At 37.2% G+C, this 19,166-nt stretch overlaps 1 protein-coding gene across 4 annotated transcripts in view; it reads right to left on the bottom strand.

Moving 5' to 3' along the window:
- Nucleotides 1–9,880, bottom strand: part of LOC127433842 (FRAS1-related extracellular matrix protein 2-like) — a 126,618-nt gene extending 116,738 nt beyond the window's left edge. For all 4 annotated transcript variants that reach the window (XM_051686105.1, XM_051686104.1, XM_051686102.1 and 1 more), the window contains exons 1-2: nt 4,882–9,880; nt 1,019–1,108 (exon numbers count right to left, since the gene is read on the bottom strand). In XM_051686105.1, coding sequence (XP_051542065.1) covers nt 1,019–1,108; nt 4,882–9,880 — 5,089 coding nt within the window. The remainder of the gene's footprint in view (nt 1–1,018; nt 1,109–4,881) is intronic.
- Nucleotides 9,881–19,166: the final 9,286 nt, after the last annotated feature.

The following is a 19,166-nucleotide window of genomic DNA, read 5'->3' as shown; positions in this document are numbered from 1 at the left end:
CACTCTGTGAACAGCCAGCTTCTTTGGCAATGAATGTTTGTGGCTTACCCTCCTTGTGAAGGGTGTCAATGATTGTCTTCTGGACAACTGTCAGATCAGCAGTCTTCCCCATGATTGTGTAGCCTAGTGAACCAAACTGAGAGACCGTTTTGAAGGCTCAGGAAACCTTTGCAGGTGTTTTGAGTTGATTAGCTGATTGGCATGTCAAAATATTCTAATTTTTTGAGATAGTGAATTGGTGGGTTTTTGTTAAATGTGAGCCAAAATCATCACAATTAAAAGAACCAAAGACTTAAACTACTTCAGTCTGTGTGCATTGAATTTATTTAATACACGAGTTTCACAATTTGAGTTGAATTACTGAAATAAATGAACTTTTCCACGACATTCTAATTTATTGAGATGCACCTGTATATAAGACTTCCTATATATTTGGCCTATTAAAAAAACATTTCTCACACATACTAAGCTTTCCAATTAAACCACAAATCATTAGTTCGAGTTTAGCAAGGTCTATAACTACGAGATCTTCCAGTGACTGTGACTGGATCCTCACGTGGAATCTAATTTATGCATGATTATCTATGCTTTGCCACATGACAGATAAAATCCTACTTTAGTATGTTCTTAGGGTCATTCCGACCAACAGTGAGTCACTTTTAAATTTTTCTTTGATGTACTAAAAACTAATTTAGCATTTTTTACCACTGTCAAATGTAGCAGAGCAAGTAATAATCAGCACATGCAGATGGTTCACCTACCTAAATGCCACACATCTAAATATATCCCTTTCGGGTCTAAAAGATTCACCATTAATCATCTAAACGATTCTGTTTGCAAGGTAACCTACTGTTAAACTACACATTTTGTCATTCATGAATTTAAATCTTTTGTGTTGTATTATTTCTCACTTGATAGGAAACGATGATCTGCTAAATTATTAAATGTAAATGTACAACCCAAACTTTTTCTTGTGTCAAATGCAAAAATGCATGCAAAAAATATTTTTAGGACTTACCACTGTCTTCCACGGTGAAACTAAAGAGGTCACTGGTGGCATTGTTGCTGTCTTTCAGGATATAGCAGATCTTAAATTCATCTATGTCAGCTGAGAACACAGAAGAAAATCTAATTAAAAAAGAGATATTTAAATAATGTAAAATGCAAGCATTTATTATTCATTTAAAAGAAAATATCTATCAAACAATCTATTAAATACATCACTTTTTATGATGATGTACAGTCCTTGGTGTGAAATGTTGAAAGATAAAATTGTTTTATGGCCAGCTCAACCCACAAAGGTCTCAAAGCCCTTTTCATTCAAACCGCTTGCATACACTAAAACAATTTAACCTAAAAATGAAGTAACAACTAAATTAACTGGTTTGGTACAATAGATTACACCAACTAATTTAAAGAGTTAGATCAGGTAGAAATAGCTCCTTAAGGTAACAATTGCAGGTTACCACATTTTACAGTGTAGTTACAGTGAAGAAAAAAAAAACTGTTTTTAACTTTTAATAAAACCAGGCGAGAATTCTCACCAAAGACACAAAACAATCAGCAGAACAGGTGACAAGCAGTTGCCTAATGACAGACAAGACCAAGAATTTTAAACACAGGATTTGACAACTCGTCCACATCTGGTCTGTTGCATCTCCAAAAATGAGACCCCTTTAACCACATTTACACTGATACACTAAAGCTAGGTACAGTGTACCATTAACAACCTGACTCTCTGCACCCTTTGCTCAGACCCACTTCCTTAAATTATTGATATCAAAGGAAGAAGCCTCATTCAAATGTAAACCTGTGATTCTTTAGGCACGCATGAAACCGCATTTCATATTGAAAATTAAACGTCTCCTTTCATTGCCAGAGTGCACTCATATCGTGAAATATTTAGCGAATGTCACAGAGCAAGAGGTAGCAGAAAATGGTGAAAGGGCAAAGTAAACAAAGGGAAGTGATTGTCCCTTCTGCTTCACTGCATGTACTGATGAGGCAGAGTAAGGTTTGCCAGCTCTCTTCTTTTCACACTTTTGCCCTTTTCCAATGTCTGGAACACTTATCAGACTAAGTTAGCCTGACATAGATTTCGCACCTTCTCACTAGGCACTGATGGTTGAATGAGTGTGTTTACGCTTTAGCTGTTAGGAGCCATAAACTTGTGCTGAATGATACACTTAACTTCAGAACAGGGCCACATTTTTATTCTGGCTGATAGTTACAGATTTTACCATTGCATTTGCTAACAACAAGAGAGAGATACACTCACTGGGGAACACCTGTACACCTAATTATTCATGCGATTATCTATTCAGCCAATCGTGTGACAGCAGTGCAAAGCATAAAATCATGCAGATATGGGTCAGGAGCTTTAGTTAATGTTCACATCAACCATCAGAATGGGGAAAAATGTGATCTCAGTGATTTCGACCGTGGCATGATTGTTGGTGCCAGACAGGCTGGTTTGAATATTTCTGTAACTGCTGATCTCCTGGGATTTTCACACACAACAGTCTCTAGAGTTTACTCAGAATGGTGCCAAAGAGCAAAATTTCTGTGGACGTAAATGCCTTGTTGATGAGATAGGTCAACGGAGAATGGCCAGACTGGTTCGAGCTGACAGATCGGCTCAATAACTCAGATAACCACTCTGTACAATTGTAGCGAGCAGAATAGCATCTCAGAATGTAAAACATGTCGAATCTTGAGGTGGATGTGCTACAACAGCAGAAGATCACGACAGGCACTTTATTAGGACCATAGTATTCCTAATAAAGTGCTTATTGAGTGTATGTTATCTATACTACAGTATGTGCTATGTATTTTTAAAAAGGTCTGTGGTATTGTCCTATCCTCATTTGAGGAGGCTGATTTGGTTAAAGGGATACAGAGGTTCACCCAAAAATGAAATGTCATTATTTACTCAACCGTGTGTAGTTCCAAACCCATTGACTTAACTCATCCATCAACAACTCTCTTGAAAAAAAACAAGTCACTACAGAGATGTTAGAAGGCAAAAGTATGATAACTTAATAATTGAAAAGAGATGTGTGAACGCTCTAGGGCTATGTTCACGCAGGCAGAAAAAATCAGATTTTTTGGACGCAGTCACTCAAATCCGTTTAGGTTTTTGTAGTCTGAACAGGACAAAAACACATTAAATCCATTAAATAATTAAAGCCTCATCTATACCACATTCGTAGGGTGTTTGGAATCTGATTAAAATCTGATTTTTCTTGCTGAGTGACTCCAGCCAGGTCTCCTAAGCAACCAAATTGGCCTGGTTCCCATGGAGGGAAAAGTCACATGGGTAACCTCATCGTGGTCGCTATAATGTGGTTTGCTCTCGGTGGGGCACGTGGTGAGTTGTGCATGGATGCCGCGGAGAATAGCGTGAAGCCTCCACACGCGCTATGTCTCCATGGTAATACGCTCAACAAGCCACTTGATAAGATGCACGGACTGACGGTCTCAGATGCGTAGGCAACTGAGATTCGTCCTCCACCACCCAGATTGAGGCAAGTCACTACGCCACCATGAGGACTTAGAGCGCATTGGGAATTGGGCATTCCAAATTGGGTAGAAAAAGTAAAAGAAAAAAAAATCTGATTTTTCTTAATGTTTTGCGATAAGAAAACATACTGCACTCTGAACGGCATAATTAATGCCTTCACAGGGCACTTCGAATTTAATACAATAATGATCATAACAGTAGGATAATAGTAGGTTTGTTATGATCCTACATAACAGTAGGATCATAACAAACAGAATTTTCAATAAAAATGACTTCAAAAGTGAATTCAGCCTGTTTTATTACTCATTTCAGCCCTACAAAACTCTCACAGTGGAAGGTAAACAGGGCATAGAAATCACTTCTGAATGAAACACCTGTTACAGGGCACGCAAAGCACTGCAAACCTCTTATAATAATAATACAGACATTGGCTTAATTTACCCAAAGAGATGCGCTAAGGTGTAGTAACCCATACTGGTTGCGAGAAACCACTGAATGTCACGCAAATAAGGGACGCTTGAGCATTTTGAGCCTTTCATCACAGGACGCGGGTCCTCGTCTCACCGTCCGAACTTTATATGATTTAATACAGGACACAAAGCCTTCAATACGGGATGTTTCGCTCTCTGCTATAATACATGACCCCAAGATAAAAGGCGTCCCGAATGAGACATCATCATTTTGGCCAAAATATAGGACATCCCTGCTAAAACAGGCAGCAACAACACTAGCAGCAACAAACATAGCATATGCCACCTCTCCCATTTTAAGCCGTTTTCTGTGAAGAATGTTCATATTTGGATACTGCCCTCATGAAAAGCACAATCACTGGTAAAACATCCATCACTAAAATCTCATGCATGATGAATATACGCAAGTTTTCTGCATTACCATGACAACTCACGTGGATGTGATAGCAAAATCGACTGTAGTCTGAACAGAAAAAAATCTGATCTGGCCACATAGAACTTGCAGTTTGAACAGTCACTCAAAAAAATCGGATTTGAGGAAAAATCTAATTTTTCCTGCAGTGTGAACAAAGACTAGTTGTCTCATCAAAAATTTAGACAGAAGACACATCTTGCAGCTTGTGCTCTTGACTAAGGGTAAAATGCCTGTTTTAAAAATGAACTTACATTATTTCAAGCATTAATAAGAGCAGAAAACCTGTCCAAGAACATGATGGATACTTCAATACATGTATATCTTCAAATGATGGTTCTACAGAACAATAAATTGCTCAGTTCTAAAATTCTAAAACATAATTACTGAAAAGTATAAGTAGAGATAAGATTTCACAGGATCCAATCATAGATTTCATTTGCAACAATAATATTACTGTGCTCAAAATACATTACCTTGTGTTAAAGTATTGATAGAGTCATTCCCTCTGTCCAGGTTGATCAGGAAGCCATGCTCTGGTTGTGTGGCAATGTGAAAAACCAAAGCCTCAGGGCTGCTGTCTCTATCCACCACCTTTAATACTTTGCTTGTGATCTGATAACCTAAGTGACCTGTGGACAACACCTTTAAAGTCAGAGCAACTTCGTTAACCAAAATCTGAGGAACATCGTTGTCCACAGATACAATGGTGATCTTCATGGTCTGAGGCCTTTGTGTCTCAAATATTGTATCAGGAAAGACGTAAAAGTCTATGTGTGTTCCATCTGTGACTGTAAAAGAAAAGCTGTCCTCTTCTGACTCTGTGCCATCATGTTTGTAGCTGATCATATTCTCATTCAGGTCCTGCTTTGTGAACGAAGTAACTGGTCGGCTATTGTTGAAAAGCAGTTTGCCGTGAATGGGCAGTTGGGTGACTGTGAACTTCAAAAGGTGCTCAGCTGTATCTTGGTCTTCAACGGTCAACTCAAAGGGTGTAATAAGTTTTGTCTGTCCTTCGGTCACCAGAAAGTCACGAACTGTCAGTACTGGCTTTTTGTTATCAATATCAACAATTGAAACACGGAATGTACGGAACACAGGGTTGTAGCCATCAGTGACTTCAAACTCAAAGCTGTCCATCTTGACTTCATCGCCTGCAGTATGAATGTAGTATATCTTGCTCCCAGCAAGCTGTAGCTGGGTAAAGGACACAATCGGCATGCCTGGTGTGTCTGTGCTTTCCAAATGCCCCCTCACCGGAACTCTCGTGATGGTGAAGACTAAGTTCTCATCAGGGCTATTGAGATCACTAGTACTGAGAAGGTTTGTAGTGAGTGTCACTTTGCCACCTTCTTTTAGAGACACCCCCTTACTAATGACCTCAGGAAACACCATATCAATGCTGCCCACAGTAATATAGAAGTATCTGTCAATTAACGGATTGATACCATCCGTTACATCGAATTTCACAAGGTCACGAATGCCTTCCTGTCCATTATGAGTGTACAAAATGAGACCCTTGTTCACCTCACTTTGAGTAAAGTTCATGCCGATAGTTATATTCTCTACAGACCCAACTGATCTCTTCTCTACATTTCCTGATGTTTTTCTATGAAGGAAGCCCTGATTGGGGCCATAGCGAATAATGAAAGTAAGGGACTCATCATCTGAGTCTAGATCAGTAGCCTTTAGTACTTTACTATTTATCTCTTTGGTCTCACCAATCTCGATTTCAAGCCCTTCATTAATGGTGAGCCTTGGTGTTTCATCATCCACTGGAATGATCATTACCGTGATAGTGCCCTCAGCAGAATACTTTCCATCTGTAAGAAGGACATCAAACTTGTCTTCTGTAGTCTCAGAATCATCATGTTCATAAATTATGCTAGAGGCGTCCTTGATTTGTTCCAAAGTGAAGTTTGTGATTGGAACAGAGCCTGTTGTGAGCTGATTGAAGATAAAGCCATAAGATGGAGGTTTGTTGATAATAAACGTCAACGTTTCGGCAGGAACATCAACGTCAACTCCGTTCAGAAGAGGTGTGTCGATGATAACGTTCATGCCCTCCATTACGACAAACTCTCGCATAAAGATCTCTGGTTTTTCATCATTGGTGGGAATAATGACAATGGGAAAGAACTGTCTCTCAGAGAAGTTCACGCCGTCAGAGCATCTAAACGTGAATCTGTCCTCTATCGGCTCAACTCCTTTGTGTATGCTTTGGACGTAATGAATGTGACCTTCATTCACATCTCTGATGGTGAAAGCACTCACCGCTGATCCCGACCTTGACTTCTCTGAGCCTGGTTCTGGAGAGATATTCTCCACATATCCTGATGTTGGTTGAAAAATAATGGTACACAGAATGTCCTCGATTGGGGTGTCTGCATCCTTAACCGTTATTTGATGTCTACCAATTGTGTTTTTGTCCCCTTCAAAGACATTAAAGGTTGGTCCAACTGTGACCACTGGAGTCTGGCTATTCACAGGGAGAATGTTTACATGAACGCGGACTCCGTTTACTCCGTTACCCCCAACGTTCCACTCATCAGACATGTCTGATAGAGTTAGGTTGAAAAAGTCCTCTACTGAAGCAAGACCAATTTCACCACTTGTATGAGCATACACTACCAGACCACTGATAATATCAGCTTGGGTGAATCTGCTTGTGGAAACACCATTTACTAGAATTTCTCCAAACTTAGGGGTCTCCTCCACAATGAACGTTAATATCAAGTCATCAGTGTCCTCGTCTTTTCCCTGTATGATATTGGCGGTAATTTCTGTGGCACCATTTTCCAACACGTCCAAGTGAGAGCCATCAGTGCCCTTTGTGAGGCTAAGCGTTGGTGTTTCATCATCAATAGGTTTCACTACAACTTTTACAGTGATTGGTATGGCATGGACACCATCACTAACATCCAGTGTAAAAGAGTCACTCATTGTCTCATCCCCATTGTGGACATATGACACTTTGCCATCAGAGATATCCATCAAATTGAAGCTACTTCCTTTTTTCAAGTCAGTAAATGTATTTTGGATGTTGCCATGCAGGGGAACTTGGCTCAGTGTAAATGAAATTTGCTTAGTATCAGTGTCAAAGTCATTTGCATCAAGTTCAGCACTTGTGATGACATGCACCCTCCTCTCAAGAACCGTGAATCCTGTGTTAGTTATCTCTGGGGGTTTATTGTTTACAGGCTGAAGAAAAATGGTAAAAACTCCATCAACACTATTTCCAGCAGTGTCTTCTACTGTAAAATGTAACTGCACCACATGTGGTATGATGCTTAGTTCAAGATCAGGAGGGCTATAGGAAATCTTATGATGGTTAACTTGTGCTTGAGTAAATTCTTTTACCTCAACGTCAGAGCTTTCAGTTAAAACAATAGACCCGAATTTAACTGGATTATTCTCATCTGTGTCAGTTGGTGGCCGGGTTATTGTATATTTCAGGTCGCGATCTTCAGAATCCAAATCAGTGTAACGCAAAACATTCTTGCTGATATGAGTCAACTTGTACTCGTGTACTGTCATATGCAAAGTTGTGCCAGGGAACAGCACAGGTGGAACATCATCAATAGGAAGAATTTTAATAATAAATGCATTCTCACCAGATTGGTTGGGAGGATCGGCACCATCGTGTACTTTAAACACAAACTGATCTGTAATTGTTTCAGTGATGTGTGGACCAGTGTGTCTATAGAAGAGCTTTTCATCAGTAATATCTTTCTGGAGCCACTGTGTCACTACTTTCTCATACAAACCATCTTGTGCATTAAATTTCCAAGAAGATGGGTCTTCCGGAGCTTCTGATTGTCTCATCAGGACCTCACCAATAGTAGAGAGTGGAGGCTCAATAGTAAATTTAATTGTAGAGTCTTCAGAGTCAATATCCGCTGCACTGAGCAGAAGCTGTGAAATGGGCACCATCTGGTTTTTGAATAAAATCAGCCCTGTGTTTGCATTTATAATGGGCGGTTCGTCGTCTGTGGGTACAATTGTGATGGGGAACAAAAACTCGACTTCGTTCTTGCCATCTGACATTCTGAAAATTATATTATCACTGTACGTGTCACTGCCATCATGTTGGTAAACCACAATGCCCACTTCCAAGTCAGCTGGGGTAAAATACTTCCTGTTGGTGCCCAGCACAGTTAAGTGACCATGACGCAGGCCATTAACCACTGTTATCCGCACGTTGTCCAGGTTGTCCTCATCACTAATTTCCAAATTGCTCTGAGTGAACAGAGACCTAGATTGACCTTCATACAAGAGCTGACCAGTATTCTTAGTCACTACTGGCGCCAAAGTGTTCATGGGCTTCACAACAATCATGAATGCAAAAGGATCCGAGATACCGCCATCTGTGTCTATGACCTCAAACTCTATTTGAAAGATCCTCTCGGTGTCAGAGTCCAGCGAGGGAGGTTTGTAGGCTATATTCAGATCTTTGAGATCTCTCTGATAAAAAGATGTGATAGGCAAATTTCTGTCATCTGTACTCACAATATAACCCTCCTCAAAGGATAGAGGAGAGGTGATGTTGAAAATTAGATAATCAGGATTGGATTCAGTATCCTCAGCAGCCAACATATCAGGAGTTAAAGCCGTCATGACAAACTGATCAATCTCCATCATCATCATTGCCACAAAACTTGGTCTGGGAGGAGTGTTTTCCTCGCCCTCTTTGATTCGGATCATCACATGAAAAAACTCCTGTTTCAGTAAATTGTTTTCTTTGCTCCGCAGTTCCACCACCATTGGGACATAATCCTTATTAGGAGACTTGTGAGTAGAGGTGTGTTCGTAACGGATATTTGCTCTAAGAAACTGATCACAGTCCATCATTTTCTCCAATTTGCTGTCATCGATAACTTTACCATATCTAGGCAGCACACTACTGGCAGTCAATGATGTGACTTCACATTTCTCAGATTCTCTATCATAAGTAAAATTAAGCACCTTTTTGTCAACAGGATTACTAGTCCCATGTAGATAATTAACAATAAGAGGCATGTTTTTTGTAACAATCTCCAATTGTGTGAAAACCACCTCAACCTCCAGCATAAAAGGAATGATTATAGTTTCAGTCTGAGTGTCGTATCTGAGTTGTAGCTTCACTCTGTCTTCCGCAGGGCTTCTGGAACCGAAATGAGAGTATCTGACATCGTTAGGACCAAATTCACACGGGAATTTTTTAGGAGACAGGTGCCCAGGTCTCTGAGACAGCGGATCATTATCCAGTACTGTAATACTGCACCTATCTCCTGGCTGAACTTCAATGACCAAATCGTTGATCGGATCGATATAAACAGATCTCCCGAAAGGCACGTGTATTCTGTTGTTTGCCACCAGTATCGCATCCTCCGAGAGTTGTGGCGTGTAGGCGTACGACAGTCCGTGTTTACCAACTCCTTGCGTTGAACTACCTGTCAATGAAAGCAAAAGAGTGAATAATATATAAAGTTCCATTGTTCATGAGACTGTACAGAGCTACAGGAGGGTTTTCTGTAGGAATTAAAATGTCCAAAGGAAGCGCGAGCTGTGCTGTTGTGCTTTAAATCCACGCGAGGAGAGGAGAAAAGGATGCAAAGTTGAGAAATGCCACACGCGCGTCTGGATGCTCGCGCGCCATTCCCTAAGAACCAGCGCGAGCGCGGTTTTAACTTCTGCTTGTCTGTAGGATGGGAGTACGAGAACACGCCCACAGCCTCATTCAATTGGATGCTGCATCACATTCTCACGACCACAAGTGAGATCCTCACAGGATTTCACAATCTATTTTCTTAAAAGAAATGAAACACTATTTGAATACGCCATCAAGTCTGTTAATAGAAAAGCTTTAAGAACAATTACAATTTGCTCTGCTTTTAAACTTTTACACTAGTTGATGTATAAATTACTGTATTTTTTTATTGCCCTCTTTTTTTTTCTTTCCTTTGATTAACATTTCCTTGTCACTCATCTGGGATCTGATATTTCTTTAATTAGTCTTGTTATACATATGCACTCTGACAATTCCACTGTTTTTGACAAATAAGGTTGTCAAGGAAGATAATTCCTTGTTTCATTAATTAATTAATAATAATAATAATAATAATAAATAAAAAACATTTACAGCATTTTCTACTAAAGTAAAACCTATTTACCAATTACTTTCCTTGCATATTGGATTCACAAGAGTGTACCAACTTAATCATTAATTTCAAAAACAGTTTTATAATGCATTTTATATCATGAAATTTTGAGTGAAGAATATAAATAAATTTTCTAAGGGGTACTCCAGTTGACCTGAACAAAATGTGCCTTTTCATAAAAAATTATCCCCGGATGGTTACACCACATGACATTTTTACTTTAAGCCCCAGAAAAAAAAAAAAAATAAAAAATAAAAAAAAAATATATATATATATATATATATATATATATATATATATATATATATGGCTTTGAACTAATTGAAAATATGTTCACTATAGAAGATGGCGTATTCAAGTTAATGTTTTGTGTGAATTGTATATTTAATGTATTTTTAATAAAAATAATAATAAAAAAATTATACAGTACTGTGCAAATGTTTTAGGCACTTGTGAAAAATTTTGCATAGTGAGGATGTCTTCAAAAATAATGACATAAATAGTTTTCATTTATCACTTAATGTCCTACAAAGTCCAGTAAACATAAAAAAGCTCATTCAATATTTATTGTGACCACTTTTGCCTTCAAAACAGCACCATTTCTTCTAGGTACACCTGGACACAGTTTTTCTTGGTTGTTGGCAGATAGGATGTTCCAAACTTCTTGGAGAATTCACCACAGTTCTTCTATTTATTTAGGCTGTCTCAATTACTTCTGTCTCTTCGTGAAATCCCAGACTGACACGATGTTCAGTGGGGGGCTCTGTGGGGGCAATGCCATCTCTTGCAGAGCGCCCTGTTCTTCTATTCTAATCTTTTCTATTTGCAAAAGTAATGTTTGGGAGTCTAACATTTATATTTCCTATTGACACACTAAAGCTGAAGATATAAATAACCATCTTAAAACATGTTTTTGTGAAACATCTTATGTGCCTAAGACTTTTGCACAATACTGCATAAATTCAGAAAAAATAAATAAAAATGAGCATCATGTCACTAACCCTTATGCTGATTGTAATTGTAGCCTATTGTTTAATGTTAATAATTAAAAAAATGCGTTGTGCATTGATAATATGATGTTTATCAAATGCATGATTTTGAATTGCATTTGATGAGCATTGTGCTGTTATCAAGCATTCCAGGTTTGTTTAATTTGTCTAGAAAAATGAAAACTATCTTTTGGGCAATTTAAACGAACGCCTTTTGATGACACTATTCTTTTGAACAGTGCTGATGAAAACAGAAATTGAAAGAGGCTGCCAGACCCTTTTGTTTCTTCTTGGTAACATAACAGAAATATAAACATATAGCTTCTGTGCTCTTCAGCCAGTTTAGGCAAGTTCAAAAGTAATCATTAATGTTTTTTCAGCAGCTTTTGAATGTATTATTTATCATATTTAACATGTTATGCTGTTTTATTCTGTTTTTACAATGCAGTATATTATGTTAGTTCATTTATGTTGTTGTTATACTATTGTGTGTATACAGTATGTGTATGCTTGCATGTGTCCATGATGTGTATTGGCTCAAAGAAAGTCCAAGAAAATGTTCCCTTACCAGAACAATCAGTAAAGTTATATTGTAATATTCCAAATTCTATGATTCTTTTTTTTTTATTGGGGGGAGGGAGGGACCCATGTATCCCTTAATTACAGTATGAGAGACTACAGTCAATATGTTTTCACATGTGCTCCTTGTGAATAGCTGTTGCCCACAAACCTGTAATCAATCATCTGTTCAGACTCTATAAAAACTCCTGATGGCTCAGCTCAGTTTGGCTCTTGGTATTCTTTCTCCCCATCTCACATTTTTTTTCAATGTAATCTTTTGTCTGAATTGAGCCCTGGGAAAATATGTCCTCTTTATTGCATTGGAGGAAGACAGAATCAATCAGACCTTTAATCTCTGTGATCAAATATATAACTTTGTCCATAGGGACCAAATGTACCTTGACCTTGTTTGAGCCAAGAGTTCATTAAAAGTCTAAAAAGTTTGAGCTCTGAAAAAAAAAAAAAAACATTTTTCTAAAAGGACTGAAAGTCAATACTGCTGCAAATTGTCCGTTACACATTTTAAGTTCAAACAGTGGGAAAAATAACAACTGTCTGAACAGAAAACTATTGGCCCATAATGTGCCTTAATAAAATGTGTATTTCAACATTAGCATGCGGTTAGGTCTGGACTGCACAATGATATAATGCACACAACATTAAGTGAGAAAAATATTAACTTATTTAATATAGACCTACTAGACAACATTTACTTGTTCTTGTCTTTTTCTTATAGACATGAAATTATCTGCATCCTTCATCTGAATGAACATCCACACATATGAAAGTTCACAGTTGTTGGGCGAGAGGTTGCCTCTGTTCCACTGTCCTGTTGTCTGTTAAACACTGCAGTTTAAGCAAATAAATTATTAGAATTACAATACAAGTATGCACTCACTGAGCACTTTATTAGGAACACTATGGACCTAATAAACTGCCCAATGTGGTCTTCTGCTGTTGCAGCCCATCCGCCTCAAAGTTCGACATGTTGTGCATTCTGAGATGCTATTCTGCTCACTACAATTGTACAGAGTGGTTATCTGAGTTACTGTAGCCTTTCTGTCAGCTCGAACCAGTCTGGCCATTCTCCACTGACCTCTCTCATCAACAAGGCATTTCCATCCGCAGAACTGCCGCTCACTGGATGTTTTTTGTTTTTGGCACCGTTCGGAGTAAATTCTAGAGACTGTTGTGTGTGAAAATCCCTGGAGATCAGCAGTTACTGAAATACTCAAACCAGCCTGTCTGGCACCAACAATTTTGCCATGCTCCAGATCACTGAAATCACATTTTTCCCCCATTCTGATGGTTGATATGAACATTAACTGAAGCTCCTAGCCCGTATCTACCACAGCACTGCTGCCACACCATTGGCTGATTAGATAATTGCATGAATAAGAAGGTGTACAGGTGTGCCTAATAAAGTTCTCACTGAGTGTGTGTCTGTGATTCTCTTTTGATGGCAGGAAAAAAATCCTCCCCAAAAACACATTTAAAGAGGCCTCCTGTCTGACAGTCTAACTGCATGAGTCATAATTGACAGATGACAAGTCTTAGTACTTTATAAGTCTTTTGAAACAATTTTAGTGCGTCAGTGGTAAACTTGTTGGTTGACATTGAGAAATGTGTTAAGGGAAGACTCAGGTTGTAAAAAAATGAGGCAGATAGACAGACAGAGAAACAGAGTTAATGTTAAATGCCCCGGACAAAAAGGGTGGGCGATAGATAGATGGATGGTTGATGATAAGGCTAAAGGTTCTCTCTTTTTGACTGTATTTAAAAGCTTAGAAGCCACTCACAGAATTGCCATCATTTCATCTCACTTTATTTCTTGTGCTATGTATACAAAATGCACACAGGTAAGATTGTTAAGAACACACACATTATTTCCAAAGGACATGTACTGTTTGGAGAGCACTGTCTTGGTAATGCAATAATGAAAACATTTTGTAGGTGTTGTTCCCCCAATGCATCAGGAAGGTGCTACACTGCAGTTAAAAATATCTCTTGTTAAAGCCAACAGTGCAACTTTGCACCTTGAAAACCACTGAAAAGAGTAAAACATCATCAGAGGGATTTGTGAGAATGTAATAGAACTTTGCGATACATTTTCTGAACGGTCACTCGTTCCCCTTGAGAGCTGTTGCCATTTCTGTCAGAGATGTTTGAAGGGAAGGGAAAAATACTCTTAGGCCAGAAACATTTTTTTGTCAAAATGTTGAGAATGTTCATTTAACAGTATCTTTTTTTAGGTACTCTCATTTAAAAGAAATGGTAACAGTGTGGGAAGGTGTTACCCACCTTCAGTGCTTTAGGTTTAAATTAGAACTCTGTTCGGAACTAAATGACTGAATTACCGATTCTAGAATTACTGTTCTGCTGGATGCAGATGTGTCCTAGTCAGACAAGACATGCATTTGCTCTGTGGTTTGCTATATTTTGCTCCTTCCATCATCACAAAGACAACCAAACAACTATTAATGACTTTCTTCTCATAGTGTGAAAAAATTGTTCATCCAGTTATGATCAAATATGTATAAAATGACTGGCTGTGTTTTAATCCTTAATAAATTGTTTGTGTTTATTCCCTATTGAGAAAAACTAAAACATTATTATCCATGTGTTCCAACATCTCTTTAATAATTGCCCCCTTTTATTACTTTAATTTCCTCACTATCTATTTTGTTGTTGTTGTTGTTGTTGTTTGTTTACATGTTTTAATTATTTTGTTCACATTATTACTTTAAATTATTTGTTTGCTGAATAAATAAATAAATTGAAAATAAGATAATGGAATAAACAACTAAATAAATACATGTAAATTAAGAAAAGAAAATAAATAAATGGAAGCTAAAATAGCACAATAAGTTAATAGAGAAAGTCGGAGTAGAAGTCTCACATTTTGTATTTTAAAGAATGTCTTCCACATTTTTTTCATTAATACAACACACATTTGGGGTGAAATATAACACATGCAGATATCACATATTTCGACTGGGCCCTCTAGGGAACTTCTCAGTTCTGGTGTTGGTGAGGGCATATAAATTGTCAGTCTTTGTGTAAATGTCACACTCTGTGATAAATATTTACTCAGCTCCGCACAGACCTGACAGAAAAAGCACTAATTGGTACCTCATTTGTATTTTATTCTCTATATCACACCATGTATGTGTGTGTGCACTTGTTAACAAATTGACCAACTGCTGACCGAAATATTGCACTCTTCATGCCATTTCCTTTCACTGTCTTTAAAAGTTAAGATTAATATTTCATATATATATATATATATATATATGTATATATGTTCTTAGAATATATATAAATTCTAAGAACACATAACTCAATGATGTATTTGCTTTGTTGTATCACAGGAAGGCAGCCAGTCAGAAATGTTTCACCTGCTGTTATTACCCAGGCTAATTTTCAAAAGTAATCTGCAGGAAAGAGAAAACTCTCAGTAGTGGTGCCTGTTTGAGAGATTAATTGACTTCTACATAAAGGGGTTTGAATATAGGACTGGACAGTACAGACCTCATCAGCTCAATAGCCCAGAGTAATAATTAGGCATTATTACAACTTTATGGCAAATATCCAAAAATCCTCAAGCAATAAGTTTCAATATACAGAAGAGGGCACTGTTGTACCGTTCTACATCATTCACCTCAAAAATAGTAAATGATTCCACTGATTACAGTTTGAATACCAAAAAAAAAAAAAAAACAATCAGACTTCCAAGGGATATTGCAGTACAAGAAATTGAAAGAATACGTATGGATGAGGGTTAAAAAAGAGCTATGGAAGGCAAAAACAACAAATGTGTTTGTTTAAACCCTGTTGGTGAAAGGTCCCTTGAATTTCCATTAGAGGCAGGTAATCTAAAATGAGATCTAATGCAGGTTCTGTTGAGGGTGGACAGATAGACTCCCTGGTATCAGAACAGGTCACAGAGGAAGACCTGCTCAACCTGTTCAACATTAGAGGGCTAATAGTTTCTAATATCACTGGGAATTGGAGAGAATATGATACATTGATATGTGTGTGTGTGTGTGTGTGTGTGTGTGTGTGTGTGTGTGTGTGTGTGTGTGTGTGTTTTACAATTGGTTACATCCTTTTCTTAAAATCTAGTATACTCTTCATACTATCAACACAACATTGGTGTCTGTGGACAGCACTGTGGATCATCTTGTCAATGCTTTGATACTAAATGCAACCATTAGATAAACTCTGTGTATCTGCAGCCAATTTTGCACACTTTTACAATTTATGTTCAAAACAGTACAATACTAGCAATATGCTTTAGGCCATAATTTTATATAAAATTCTCAAAGTATAAAAAAAAACTAGAATGTCTTACAATTAGTAAAATCAACCAGTCTACTAGTTAAGTCTTGCCTTAAGAACAGGTGGTGCAACCAAATTAAGCACTGACTTAGTCACAAACTAACTAGTAGTTACTAAGCCCTTAGCGTGAACTTTACGTCTCAACATAAATGAGACCTTATGCACAGCTGGTGCAACCCTACCCTGGTTCTTCCACATCTCTTTCTGTCCTTGTTAGAGCCAGTTGTCCTTTGTCTTTGAAGACTGTAGTGTACACCTTTGTATGAAATCTTCAGGTTTTTGTCAATTTCAAGCATTGTATAGCCTTCATTCCTCAAAACAATGATTGACTGACGAGTTTCTAGAGAAAGCTGTTTCTTGTTTTGACATTTTTGATCTAATATTGAACTTAAGACATGCCAGTCTATTGCATACTGTGGCAACTCAAAAACAAACACAATGTTAAGCTTAATTTAACGAACCAAATAGCTTTGAACTGTGTTTGATATAATGGCAAGTGATTTTCTAGTCCCAAATTAGAAATTTATCATGATTACTCAAGGATAAGGTGTTGGAGTGATGGCTGCTGGAAATGGGGCCTGTCTAGATTTGATCAAAAATTACTTTTTTCAAATAGTGATGGTGCTGTTTTTTACATCAGTAATGTCCTGACTATACTTTGTGATCAGCTGAATGCCACTTTGGTGAATTCAAGTAAATCTGTACATTATTCCAAACTTTTAGCTATATATGTGTGTGTGTGTGTGTGTGAGTGAGTGTGTTAAAATAGGAAATCAATTTCATAGGTACTGTTTACTGTTTAAGGTACAAGAGTGTCACTGGGGAGGTACCCTTAAAGGGATAGTTCACCAAAAATTAAAATTCTCTCATTTACTCAACCTCATACCATCCCAGATGTGCATGACTTTCTTTCTTCTGCTGAACACAAACACAGATTTTTAGAAGATTTCAGCTCTGTAGGTCCATACAATGCAAATGCACATTTAAATAATCCATAAGACTCCAGTGGTTAAATCCATGTCTTCAGAAGTGATATGATAGGTGTGGGTGAGAAACAGATCAATATTTAAGTTTTTTTTAACTATCTATCTCCACTTTCACATTCTTCTTTTGTTTTTGGTGATTTGCATTCTTCGTGCATATTGCCACCTACTGGGGAGGAGAATTTATGGTAAAAACATACTTAAATATCGATCTGTTTCTCACCCATAGTTATCATATTGCTTCTGAAGATATAGATTTAACCATTTGAGTCATATAGATGACTTTTATGCTGCATTTATGTGCTTTTTGGATCTTTTTATTTTGATCACCATTCACTTGCATTGTACAGGCCTACAGAGCTGAAATATTCTTCTTAATATCTTCATTTGTGTTCTACAGAAGAAAGTCATACACATCTGGGGTGGAATGAGGGTGAGTAAATGATGAGAGAATTTTCATTTTTGGGTGAACCATCCCTTTAAGAAGAGAAAACAGTAATGTACCTTTAAAATGTACACAATAGGTCCTTAGGGTACAATTATTTTCCCAAAACGAGTTATACATTTTAACTAGTGGTACAGTGCATAATTAAATTGTACCATATGATTCGGTACATATTGATTATTTTCAATGATTCCAAAAGGTATGTACATTCATTAAAACAGTATTATACACTCGTTAAAGAAAAAGTTCTATATTGAACCCAAAAGGGTTCTATTAGAGCTTGCTTCATATTTGGAACTCCTTAAAGGTTCTATACAGATCCCTTTTTAAGGTTTCTGTCAAAGGTTCTTTATCAAATCTTTTGCGGGTTTCAAACATGGGATCATATAATTTCATTTTTAATACAGTTTTTGTTTCATTGCCAGATCATTTAATGGATATGTGAATAAAAAGTTCATATAGATACTATATCACTAAAAGAAAACAAAATAACCCACAAAACACTAAAAGTACTATTTAGTAGAGCAAAACATTTTAATAGTCTATATTTATATGACACAAGAAATTTGCAAATATATGTACTGTATATACAAATACATGTTTTTTTTTTTGTTTTTTTTTAATATATAAAAATAAGCTAAAAGTCTTATTAGTAGTAAGATCTTTAAACTCACCTAGCACTTTATGAGGAACACCTGTACACCTACTTATTCATGCAATTATCTACTCAGCCAATCATGTGGCAGCAGTGCAATCCATCAAATCAAGCAGATAGGGGTCAGGAGCTTGAGTTAATGTTCACATGGACCTGGATAGGAGAGTCTGATAAATGCCTTAAATGTAAATGTATATTTATCTGAACATGCTGGAAACTATTTAACCTAAACATGAGATGCACTTAGTAATTAGATTTGCATATACATTCTGGTCAGTTTACCCTCATCCCTTAACATCAACCACGTATTTCACAAGCCTAAGTCGTATTTAAAATGAAAGGCTTTACGTGGCTCACTGAAAAATGTAATTGACTGTTGCATTAATCTGACAGGGGAAAAGGCTGTTTAATTATTTTTTATATATATATATATATATATATATATATATATATATATATATATATATTCCAACCATGGGCACTGTGAATATTGTCTCAAGCTGTGTCACATTTGTTGAGAACCCTCTTGGCTTTCTAATCAAACATGCTGAACATTATTAATAACCTTAAATGAATTCTTGTCTTGGAGGCACCAAGAGGATCTCAGCTAGCAAACACATATTCACAAAGCACTCGACAATCTAATC

Source organism: Myxocyprinus asiaticus, chromosome 43 (genome assembly GCF_019703515.2).
Source record: "Myxocyprinus asiaticus isolate MX2 ecotype Aquarium Trade chromosome 43, UBuf_Myxa_2, whole genome shotgun sequence".
Lineage (NCBI taxonomy): Eukaryota > Metazoa > Chordata > Actinopteri > Cypriniformes > Catostomidae > Myxocyprinus > Myxocyprinus asiaticus.
The sequence above is the reverse complement of the archived record's forward strand: the minus strand, read 5'-3'. Positions and strand labels throughout refer to the sequence as shown.